Source organism: Pangasianodon hypophthalmus, chromosome 9, assembly GCF_027358585.1.
Source record: "Pangasianodon hypophthalmus isolate fPanHyp1 chromosome 9, fPanHyp1.pri, whole genome shotgun sequence".
NCBI classification, from domain to species: Eukaryota; Metazoa; Chordata; class Actinopteri; order Siluriformes; family Pangasiidae; genus Pangasianodon; species Pangasianodon hypophthalmus.
This window is the reverse complement of record NC_069718.1, coordinates 26987122-26999982: the sequence shown is the minus strand read 5'-3', so window position 1 is coordinate 26999982 and position 12861 is coordinate 26987122. Positions and strand designations below refer to the sequence as shown.

At 41.0% G+C, this 12861-nt stretch overlaps 1 protein-coding gene across 2 annotated transcripts in view; it reads right to left on the bottom strand.

Annotated features, from left to right (window-relative positions):
* Positions 1-10845, bottom strand: part of gsap (gamma-secretase activating protein) — a 33531-nt gene extending 22686 nt beyond the window's left edge. Inside the window, exons 1-7 of one of the 2 annotated variants that reach the window (XM_053237255.1) lie at positions 10620-10845; positions 9940-10222; positions 8768-8838; positions 6738-6794; positions 4448-4517; positions 1959-2009; positions 359-447 (exon numbers count right to left, since the gene is read on the bottom strand). In XM_053237255.1, coding sequence (XP_053093230.1) covers positions 359-447; positions 1959-2009; positions 4448-4517; positions 6738-6794; positions 8768-8838; positions 9940-10027 — 426 coding nt within the window. In that variant the 5' untranslated portion in view covers positions 10028-10222; positions 10620-10845. Of the gene's footprint in view, positions 1-358; positions 448-1958; positions 2010-4447; positions 4518-6737; positions 6795-8767; positions 8839-9939 lie in introns of both variants that reach the window. The other variant, XM_053237254.1, reaches the window with a different exon arrangement.
* Positions 10846-12861: the final 2016 nt, after the last annotated feature.

The window sequence follows — 12861 nt, the reverse complement described above, 5'->3', positions numbered from 1 at the left end:
AATACTCAAGCAAAGGATAAATAAATTATTATAAATACACTAAACTAATACTTAGGTATAGCAACACAGTACAACGCAACGAAGTTTTGTCCACTCCTGCGTATTAGACTCTCCACCACCATCATCAAAACACCAGCTGAAGGAATATCTTTTGAAAGAGTGGTGTTCATCTCTCCAGGACAGTTCTAGAGGCTTGTAAACTCTATGCCAGGGCAAACTAAAGCTGTACTGACAGCTCATGGTGGCCTTACACCTTACATTTTATATTGTTTAGTTTTTCTTTAATTTGTCACCTCAGTAAAAAGTTTTATCCCATGCTAATCGCTTTATGGCAATTATGAAAATGATTGCAGCCTACCTGAACTTTGACCTTGCAATCCACAGCTTTTATAACCTTAGTGTTGTTAATTGGATTTATTTCTATAAGAAGAGTCAGGTATTTTGAAACTGGGAAAAAAAGGGAAAAAAGGATGTGTATGTCAGATCAGTTCCCCTGTTGCACACTTTGCACTTCTGAACTGTCCAAACTTAATGATCTCCTAACCTTGGCCTCATCCCTATTGCCTCTATGATTTTACTTGGGGACTTCGACATTCACACTGACACAAACTGCTCATTTTATAGAGAACTTATGTCTGTATTGGATCGCTTCATACACATGGATTAAGTGGCATCTAGTTACATTTACAACACTATTAATCAATAACATACTCAGGAGGTCATAATTTATACATGGATGGTTTAATCATTAGCACTGCCATGTAAAAATAAATGAAACCTCTGATTTTTCAACTAAATGAAGACCCTGAGTTATGTTATGCTATGTGTATTAAGGTTGCTTCTTCTTCTTATGTAACTAATTTCCTTTCAATTCAGGACTACAGCTGCAGTTAGTATCATTAATTACAACTTTATTTGAAACTGCTAGGCTATGATTATTTTTGTGTATATGTGCTATGTACAGTCGGGGTCATAAGTTTACATACGCCTTGCAGAATCTGCAAAATGTCAAGTCAAGTGGCTTTATTGCCATTTCAACCATATACAGCTAGTTAGTACACAGCGAAACGAAACAATATATAACAAAGTAAATGTTAATAATTTAAAAAATAAATAAATAGGAGGGATCATAATAATTGCATTTTGGTTTTTATTTAATTCTGCCCTGAATAATCTATTGCACAGAGCAGATGTTTACATCTAGTCCACAAGACACAATAATAACTGAATTTACACAAATGAACCAGTTCAGACGTTTCCATACGCTCGATTCTTTATACTGTAAGTGTTACCTGATGATCAGCGACTGTTTTTATGTTTTGTGATAGTTGTTCATGAGTCACTTATTTGTCCTGACCAGTTAGACTGCACACTGTTCTTCAGTAAAATCCTCCAGGTCCTGCATTTTCTGCTTTTCCAGCATCTTCTGCATATTTGACTCCTTTCCAGCAGCAGCTATATGATGCTGAGATCCATCTTTTCACACTGAGGACGGCTGAGGGACTCGAACACGACTATTACAAAAGCTGCAAACATTCACTGATGCTCAAGAAGGCAACGTGACACATTAAGAGCCAGGGGGTGTAAACTTTTGAACAGGATGATTGGTGTAAATTGTTATTCACAAAACTTAAAAACAGTTGTTGATCATCAATAACACAGTATAAAGAATCGAGCGTATGTAAACTTTTGAACTGGTTCATTTGTGTAAATTCAGTTATTATTGTGTCTTGTGGACTAGATGTAAACATCTGCTCTGTGCAATAGATTATTCAGGGCAGAACTTCATAAAAAACAAAGTGCAGTTTTTATGATCTCTCTTATTTTTAAATTTTTTTTTTAACATTTTGTAGATTCTGCGAGGCGTATATAAACTTATGACCCCAACTGTATATTGTCTTTGTGCATTTCTGCCATGTGTGTGTGTGTGTGTGTTGGTTGGAGATAATGTTGAATACCTGGTTTAAAATGATCGTCTCCTCCCTGCATTGACCGTGTCAGACTGACCGCTGATGCAGACAAAGACATTTGTTATTATTACTAGTTATTGCATTATCAAGAATACATCAGTATAGGGGTAAGATACTGACATTTAATCAAATAAACCATAACATGTCAGTAGTAGCTCAGCAGTGAAGGATCTTTGCTCAGATCAACTAGAGAGCCAAGTACAAGTCCTTAATGGCTAAAATGCTTTGGATTTTACCTCAGTTTCACAGGTGATGGACGAAACAATGGAAACACGCTATTAATATGAGGGAGCTATTAAGGAGTATGGACACTCGTTGTCTCCACAACAGCTTAATCCTTCTTGGAATGCTATCATAGAAGTACTGAATGGTTTATGGTGGGACTTTGGACCATCTTTTCCAAGAAGAAACCACACCTTTATTCTCTTGTGTGACAATGAGTCTGCCTGGGGAAAGATGTTTGGGAAAGTGACTGATGTGGAAATGAGCCATTGCACTTATGTGGAATCTGTGTTAGCAAAAGGGTGAGCCTTGGCAAATTTCCCATATCCACTGCATCACCAATCTTCTTTGTGTATGCACTTCCCATGTGCTGTCCCAGTGGGTCGCTCTCTGTGAGGCTAACTGTTGGTAGAGAGTCCATGTAAGACAGAGAATCTCCTGCTGTCCAGGTAATTTATGCACCTCACAGTCACTATGCTGTAAAAACGGCTCAAGCTGTAACAATATCACAAAAACAGGTAGGTAAGGCAGGCTGCCATAAATTCTGACAGGCTGCCATGCACCTTTTTTCTTTCTGAGGAAAAAAACCCTACTTCCAGATAGTTGGAGCTCAGGTACCTGCCATTCGGACGAGGATATGTTTCTGTCTATGGAATTTGGGGTTAGCTACAGGCCAACCTGACTCCAAGATCTTTTTAATTCCAAGTGCCCAACTGTGGCTAACAGTCCAAGCATGTCAGTAAGCGCTGGAACCACCCATAGCAGCCTACCTAAGCTGTTAAGGTGCAGTCATGTGTGCCACACATTGGAGCGACAGGATGGCTAGCAATCCCATTAAATGTAGTTTTACCACAATAAACCATATGGTCTACTCAAGTATTATGGATACTTGCATTACTACTATTACATACTAGTACATTAATACTATGGATCTCCCCTGTAGAGAAAAGGCAGAGGGTTGACCTTGACTTGAAATGCCTATCATTGAAAAGGCAAGCCTGACGGGAACAGCATTCAAGAGCAATGAAGGCATAAATGGTGCATCACACAGACACACTGATGCGACCCATTCAGGCTTAAAAAAACTCAAACGAAGACCACTGTCCTTGTGGAAGCATGTGGAGTAGAATCCCTTGTTCTGACCATGTAAGCCAGCTTTCCGATTGTGCTTCTGTCCAGGGAAAATAACTTTCGCGGATAGATGATTTCTTAATGGGGTTTAAATTTGGCCAAGGCCCAAGCTTCAAAGGCTGTGTTTACGGCACAACTGAAGTTAGTGAGATGACTGTCCGGAGTCAGAGAGTTTGATATTTGTCCATCTATAGCTCATACAAGGCTGACAGAACTTATGTGGGTGCCTAGCCAGTAAGCCAGGTTGTGGCCACTCAAGAGTGCCATTCTGGTTTTGCCGTTGTGTGGCTGAACACAGCACTACATCTGGTGAACCATCAGTGCTGTGCTGTGAGGGACAATGACATGTATACAGCCAATCCAAGCTGCTTGCAAGTGTGGCACAGCTGAATGCTTTCCCCATAGTTCCAACATTGAAGCACGGATGGTTTGGAGCCTGCCGGTGGCGTCTGTGGTTGGTAGAGATACTGCTCACTCCTAAATACTGCTGCAACTGTAGTTGCATACCGCAGCTCAGCTGTCGCTTCACAGTCAGCTGGGAAATGCCCTGCAGAGGTGGCTATCAACATAGTATGCTTTGAGAGAACCTTAAACCATTTTATCAGCTCTGCATCCCTGTACAATTAGCACAGAGAACAAAGACATCAGTGCCAAAACAGCTGATACATCACTGATGTCTGTCCCTGGCCTCCAAAAGGACTAGACATTAGCTGCCCAAGCACAAATCCTGGAGCATAGCTTTAAGTAGGGGATTAAATAATGTTAGTAGCCTGCATGGGCAGCATGGTGGCACAGCAGCTAGTGTAGCTGCATCACAGCTCCATGGTCCCTGATTCACTCCTGAGCTTGAGTTACTGTCTGTGCGTAGCTTCTGTGCATGTTCTCTCCATGTCCATGTGGGTTTCCTCTGGTTTTCTCCTGCCTCAAGGTCCTTTATCATGTGGTATTTCTGTTATTTGTCCACCACCTCTAAGTCACTGGTATATTTAACTTACTGCATTTACCATTTATAAATGAAGCTATGTAAATCAACCAGACATACTGCTGTAACATGTAATGAGCTTCAGAGCAGACATCTTTCATCCACTAAGCAGATAACATTTGTCTGAGAGTGAGAAACCTACCCAGCAGTGTTTCTTCTCTATTCAGAGAGCAGCTGCTAATACACACTTGCTTGTCAAAAGTGTACAGTAGCTGTGAAAAGGGAAAAAAAATAGCAATAAGTAACATAACATTTAGCTTTTATTTGACAACATATATTTACATTTTATATATATATATATATATATATATATATATATATATATATATATATATATATATATATATTATATAAATTAAATTATATATAAATTATTCAAACTTGGCCATCAGTGTTGACACTGTCATTAATAAGAATATTATGATGAAAAGCTTTAACAAGAATTAGTTTTGCAAAGGTGTGAGCTTGTAAATAAATTTTGTTTTGTAATTTATTGTATTTATAGAATTTTGTATGTAGAGGAACTACAAATGGGTGAAATGAAACAATAGCACAAAGTGTTTTAGTAATGTCTTCTTCCAGCACAAACAGCTTCAGTGTGCCTTGCGAAAGTCTCTGGCATTGTACTGTACAACAGATTCCCTTCATTTAATTAAAGTAAATAACACTTAAAATTGTTGCAAAATTGTTGCACCAAACTGTTGCATTCTTCCTTTGTGATGCTTTTCCAGGCTTGTAGTGCAGCTTCTTTCAGTTGTTTGTTTTGGGGGGGGGGGCACTTCACTTCACTTCACTTTACAACAAAGCACTTCATTCCCCTGATGAAGTGCTTTGTTGTGTTGCAGTGTGTTTTGGGTCGTTGTCTTGCTGCATGATGAAGTTTCTCACAATTAGATTGGATGCATTTCTGTGTAAATTGGCAGACATAATGTTTCTGTAGACTTCTGAATTCATTCTGCTGCTACCACCATGAGTTCCATCATCAATAAAGTGAGTCTGATCCAGAAGAAGCTATGACACTACCTCCACCATGCTTGACCAATGAGCTCGTATGCTTTGGATCATGAGCACATCGTTTCTTTCTCCACACTTTGGCCAGTGATGTAAAAAAAAACTGACTGTTTTTGGGTTTTTCTTCACAGCTCTCACAATGTTTCTGTCACCAGCTGCTGTTGCTTTCCTTGGCCCTGTTCCATGTCTGGTTGTTAGTACACCCGTGGTTTCTTTCTTTTTCAGGACATTCCAATTTGTTGTATTGGCTATGCCCAGTGCTTGTGCAATGGCTCTGACTGATTTTTCAATCTTTTCTCAGCTTCAAAATTGCTTGTTTTTCTCCTATAGACAGCTCTTTGGTCTTCATGTTGGTTTGTTCTTTTTAACAACAAATGCAGTCTTCACAGGTGAAACCCAGGGATCAAACCAAGAGTAGACATTCAGAGCTATTAACTGCTTAAACAATCAGTCTAACACGACACACCTGGGCAACAAGAAACAACTGTCAGTCACATGTTCCAATATCACTTCAAAAATGGGTTCAAACAAAAGGTGTCATGTTCTAAGTTGTTTAACATCTAGATGTACATATCAGGAAATGAAAGCTGAAATTCTGGTCTTTCATCTCATGTTCATCTTTTGATCTCAAACCCAGATGTCTTCAGTGTATAGCAAAAAAGTAAAGAATTAACTTGCGATTCCAATACATTTGGAGGGGACGGTATATTGATTTTATGTGGCCCGTCACTGAAAGGAGACAAATCACCCCAGCAAAATGCCTCCCAAAGAATAACAAAGCTATCACATTTTCTCATTGTATTGGTCAAGCTTAGCCTTTCTTCTTCTTAGCTTCTTCTCTTAGTGTGTGCCACACATGAACCTCCCACGTGTCGTGAATGTGGTGCAGGATTACTCGTTTGATCATATGATAATTTCCACATCTCTGCAGATCACTGCCTATGTTTATTGCACCACCGTACACTCAAATGTGCATTTGTTTTTCTAAGAAGTGGGTTTATGTACTACAACCTCTCTCCTTCTCTGTGTAGTTGTTGCCACACTGTTCTTCCAGGCAATCTGATCACGTTTTGAATTGACATTTTCACTAGTCAGCTGAGTAGTCTTCACGATTTTAGCTCCTGATATCTATGCCCCAATAATGAACCCTCTTTCAAAGTCACTTAGAGCTTTCCCTCTTGCAAACTTGTCAACTGGGCCTATGCAGTATTTTACCCATGCGACAGAGCATGTTAGGACTGTTAATCAGAAAAATCTGCACTTGTGTTTCTACATTCATTTATCCAGGTTTTCTTTTAATTTGTCAACCATCTTTATGTGTGTGCATAGAGAAATTTCTCCAGGACTTTTACCTCAAGGCTTAATAAAATGCCTTAGTCATTGTTATGCGCATGTGCCATAGGCCAAAACATCCAATGTACCTTATTCTGTTTGGTATGAGGGTCGTACTTGCAGATTCTGGTATTCCCTGTGGCTCCCTGTGAAAAGCAATTGAAACTCCATTAGTGGCATCATCACACATCCTTGGTGTCTGAGATTGTTTCACTTACAGTTATGGGAAAAAGAAACTACACCCTCCTTCAATTCTATGTTTTTATTTATCAGGGCCTAAATAACAATTATGTGGTCCTCACCAACTTCTATAAACAAACAAATAACCTCAGGTGACAACAAAAAAACACAGCACATTTTAATATGTAGTCATTTTTTCCCAAAAAGTAAACCAACATTCAGAAACCAGGTAGGAAAAATAAGTACAACCTTCCTACTTCCACAATCATTAAGAGAGTAATGAGCAGCCAGGTGTTACTAATGAAATGCACAAGATTAGTTAATCAACACAAAGTGTGACTTCCTCTATAAAAGCAGACCTTTTGGCAGTTTGGTGTTCTGGAGAACTCAGGTGTGTGTCTACATCATGCCAAGAAGAAAGGACATCAGCCATGACCTCAGAGAAGCAACTGTTGCTCGGGGAAAGGTTATAAGGCCATCTCCAAACAATTTGAAATTTACCATTCTGCAGTGAGAAGGATTGTTTACAAATGGAGAGCCTTCAAGACAGTTACCAAGACAGTTATCTTCTCAGGAGTGGGCATCCCAGCAAATTCAGTCCAATGTCAGAACGTTTAATGCTCAGAGATATAAAGAAAAACCCAAGAGCTGCATCATGTGACCTACAGACATCTCTAAGCACATTAAATGTTTATGTTCATGACAGCACAGTCAGAAAAAAGTGTTTTTTTTCCATTTGGTTTGCTGGGGATGGTGCCGCCTGGGGGCTGTGGAGATGGCTTGGGGATCACATATGGGGAGCTGTACTGTAATGGCTTGGGACTGTGATTGCTGTAGTGGCTTTGGGGCTGCAGTTGCCACGAGCAGCTTCGTACTCAGGACTCCATCAGTGGACAGTGGATAGATTTTAACCAACCGGACATCTTGCAAAAACTGTGATGAATTTACTGGTTGCACAATTGTACTATTTGTCCATATAGTACACAATAATAGAAGGGAATGATTTATAATCTCACTATGCGTTGCACCCAGATGAGGATGAGTTCCCTTTTGAGTCTGGTTCCTCTCAAGGTTTCTTCCTCATATCGTCTCAGAGGGTTTTTCCTCACCACCATCACCTCTGATTCGCTCATTAGGGATAAATTCACATACTTACAATATATTTTTTGTGAATCCATTTATTTCTGTAAAGCTGCTTTGTGACAATGTCCATTGTTAAAAGTTCTATACAAATAAAATTGAAGAAGAAGAAGAAGAAGAAAAAGACTGAACAAGTATGGTTTTCACGGCTAGGAAAAAGCCCCTTCTCTCTAAAAAGAGCATGGCAGCAAGACAATGGTTTTGCAAAATTGCATCTGAACAAACCATAAAGGTTTTGGAACAATATCCTGATGAGTTCAAGGTGGAGATGTCTGCTCTTTATGCACAGCACCATGTTTAGCAAAAACTAAACACAGCATATCACCACAAACACCTCACACCAACTGTGAAGCATGGTGGTGGAGGGCTGATGATTTGGGTTTGTTCTGCAGCCACAGAACCTGGGAAACTTGCAGTCCTTGAGACAACAATAAACCCCACTTTATACCAGAATATTCTTGAGAGAAATGTGTGTAAGTTGGGCTGAAATTGGGTCAAGCAACAGGACAATGATCCCAAACACACCGGTGTTGGAATGGCCAGACCTGTTACTGAATTATAGGGTGTACTTATTTTTTCTCACCTGGTTTCCGAATGTTGGTTTACTTTTTGGGGAAAAAATGACTACATATAGAAATCTGTTTTGTTGTTGTCATCTGTCACAATCGTTATTTAGGCCATAATAAATAAAGACATAGAACTGAAGGAGGGTTACTTTCTATTCCCCATGACTGTATGTTCTGCTTATTGGTGGAAACATGTGAAATTCAAATGATTTTAAGAAAAAAAAATGACTCACTTTCCAGCAATACACAACACCTTCATCCCTCTCAACGTTAAGGATTTGAGTGTCAGCAACCAGCACATTCTCTTTACAGCACAAAACATGCAAAATGAAAAAAACAAATAAGTTTTCATATATACTTAATGAATCATTACCCAGGATGAATTCAGGTAAAATGAGAGAGTTAAACCCAGTAGCATTTATTTTCTTGCCTGATAAGTGCAAGTCTAAACTTCTGTTACTAACAATTGGAGTGGAACTGCTTGAGAGGAATAACATCACTTAATTCATGTGACATCATATAACGGGATATTGTCATCACCAATCAGGAAGGTGACCCCAAAAATCTCGAGGAAGGAAAAATGATATGAGATTTGACTCTTTTTTCAGAAGGTTATAAAATTGTCATGACTAATATATTTCATATATTTATCATGCTGTCCCATGTCTGGTCATCTGGGACAGCACGGTTCTTAAAATACAGTAAGTGGAGAGAGGAAAAGTGAAGGGATATAATGGAGGCATGAATGGATGCATGAAACACCCCACAGCTACAGTGAAATGATGCGCTGATGGATCCTCTGTGCTGTAAATGGTGTTTTTATGAAGCAGTGTAAGAAGCAGGGGAATGAGGCCGGAGTATAAGCATGTCACTCAGGCCTACTGCTGAGTATGCAGAGATTCTTACTGTGAGTACTGTGTTCATATCATTTCACAGATGAATGTTGATGGGTTTTTATCCTGTTCCTGCTGTTCTCAGGCCAACATGCAGTTAGTTTTACTCTACTGTGTTCAGACAATATTAGAATACGTTGATGTTGAACTGTGATTTATTGATGTCATGAATAAGTATGCTAAACATAAATAATGTCTTAAACTTGTAAATGATGATGAAAGTAAAAGCCTAAACAAAATGAAAATGTGTCCCAAGTTGCCAAATATGACCTTAAAAGTGGTTTTCAGTCGTTCTTGTAAGCCATGCTTCTTCTTTAGAATATGATATAAGCATTAGTTTCTTTCAGCACTGAGGACTTCACACGAGTCGTGTTGGGGATTTAGGGATTAAAGGCAAGAAAGTTTGGACACTTTGGAAAGTCAGGAACTGTCAGGATATCAGTCAGCTGACACTCATGTCCAGATCTGTCGAGCTCTTCTCTTCTACCACCGTTTAAACCCCACACACTCACCTCTGCGGCTTCGTACTGCCTCTTCTCTCGCCGAGAGCCTCGAAACAACATCTCTGTGAATGTCGAAGGCTGAAGTGAGCTGCAGCATGCTGCTGATTACCGCAGGGTTTCCTCCTCAGACGCGGCGCGCGGACACTCCTGCTGCGGACTGCAATCAGGAAACAGTCCGCTCTCACTGCGCATCACGGCTGGGTGACGCCTCACACCTTCCTCAAACTCCAGCTCAATCCAAACCGCCTCAAGGTGCTTTCTCCAGCGGACATGTCACCCTGCCGAGCCTCCCCTGTCCGGACAGAGCCACAGAGCCACAGAGCCACATCCCTCATATCCCTTTACTTTACTTTTACTTTTACTGTACAAGTGTACTGCAAAACAACACACACACACAGTGTACTTACAGTAAAACACACACACACACACGGTATAACACACACAGTATAACACAGTGTAATTGCAGTAAAGCACATACACACACACACTCAGTGTACTTACAGTAAAACACACACACACACACGGTATAACACACACAGTATAACACAGTGTAATTGCAGTAAAGCACATACACACACACACTCAGTGTACTTACAGTAAAACACACACACACACACGGTATAACACACACAGTATAACACAGTGTAATTGCAGTAAAGCACATACACACACACACTCAGTGTACTTACAGTAAAACACACACACGGTATAACACACACAGTATAACACACACAGTGTACTTGCAGTAAAGCACATACACACACACACACACACTCAGTGTACTTGCAGTATAACACACACACACGCAGTGTAGTCGCTCATGTTCAGTGTGTTATGCATGTTACTGGCTCGCGCTTTAAATACCCCTACAGTGTACAGTGTGTTAACATGTAGCACTGACTAGCAGTTTCTGTGTTTCAGGACTCATCCGTTATCGGGGAAACAAGCTGTTTAAAACACGCCCTCTCCGGAAAACAGGGGGACTGACCCGTTTTCATTTGCTCACATGCTGTCGGTCATGCTGTCACGTGATGCACAACGTGACAAGGCTGAGACCAAATCACACTACATATCCAAGAGAGCAATTAATTAATAAAAATCTTTGTGCACTATCCAGGGAACCTGGGAACATTGTTAAAGAAACCATTTACATTAATTAAGTCTAATGTAGGGAGAATGTAGGGAGTATGTAGGGAGTATGTAGGGAGAGTGGATTATGTAGGGAGTGTGGAGTATGTAAGGAGTGTGGAGTATGTAGGGAGTATGTACGGAGTGTGGAGTATGTAAGGAGTGTGGAGTATGTAAGGAGTGTGGAGTATGTAGGGAGTGTGGAGTATGTAAGGAGTGTGGAGTATGTAGGGAGTGTGGAGTATGTAGGGAGTGTGGAGTATGTAAGGAGTGTGGAGTGTGTAGGGAGTATGTAAGGAGTGTGGAGTATGTAGGGAGTGTGGAGAATGTAGGGAGAATGTAGGGAGTATGTAGGGAGTGTGGAGAATGTAGGGAGAATGTAGGGAGTGTGTAGGGAGTATGTAGGGAGAGTGGATTATGTAAGGAGTGTGGAGTATGTAAGGAGTGTGGAGTATGTAGGGAGTATGTACGGAGTGTGGAGTATGTAAGGAGTGTGGAGTATGTAGGGAGTGTGGAGTATGTAGGGAGTGTGGATTATGTAAGGAGTGTGGAGTATGTAAGGAGTGTGGAGTATGTAGGGAGTATGTAGGGAGTGTGGAGTATGTAGGGAGTGTGGAGTATGTAGGGAGTGTGGAGTATGTAAGGAGTGTGGAGTATGTAGGGAGTATGTACGGAGTGTGGAGTATGTAGGGAGTGTGGAGTATGTAGGGAGTGTGGAGTATGTAGGGAGTGTGGAGTATGTAAGGAGTGTGGAGTATGTAGGGAGTATGTACGGAGTGTGGAGTATGTAGGGAGTGTGGAGTATGTAGGGAGTGTGGAGTATGTAGGGAGTATGTAGGGAGTGTGGAGTATGTAGGGAGTGTGGAGTATGTAAGGAGTGTGGAGTATGTAGGGAGTATGTACGGAGTGTGGAGTATGTACGGAGTGTGGAGTATGTAAGGAGTGTGGAGTATGTAGGGAGTGTGGAGTATGTAAGGAGTGTGGAGTATGTAGGGAGTGTGGAGTATGTAAGGAGTGTGGAGTATGTAGGGAGTGTGGAGTATGTAGGGAGTGTGGAGTGTGTAGGGAGTATGTAAGGAGTGTGGAGTATGTAGGGAGTGTGGAGAATGTAGGGAGAATGTAGGGAGTATGTAGGGAGTGTGGAGAATGTAGGGAGAATGTAGGGAGTATGTAGGGAGAGTGGATTATGTAGGGAGTGTGGAGTATGTAAGGAGTGTGGAGTATGTAGGGAGTATGTACGGAGTGTGGAGTATGTAAGGAGTGTGGAGTATGTAGGGAGTGTGGAGTATGTAAGGAGTGTGGAGTATGTAAGGAGTGTGGAGTATGTAGGGAGTGTGGAGTATGTAAGGAGTGTGGAGTATGTAGGGAGTGTGGAGTATGTAGGGAGTGTGGAGTATGTAAGGAGTGTGGAGTGTGTAGGGAGTATGTAAGGAGTGTGGAGTATGTAGGGAGTGTGGAGAATGTAGGGAGAATGTAGGGAGTATGTAGGGAGTGTGGAGAATGTAGGGAGAATGTAGGGAGTGTGTAGGGAGTGTGTAGGGAGAGTGGATTATGTAAGGAGTGTGGAGTATGTAAGGAGTGTGGAGTATGTAGGGAGTATGTACGGAGTGTGGAGTATGTAAGGAGTGTGGAGTATGTAGGGAGTGTGGAGTATGTAAGGAGTGTGGAGTATGTAGGGAGTGTGGATTATGTAAGGAGTGTGGAGTATGTAAGGAGTGTGGAGTATGTAGGGAGTGTGGAGTATGTAGGGAGTATGTAGGGAGTGTGGAGTGTGTAGGGAGTATGTAAGGAGTGTGGAGTATG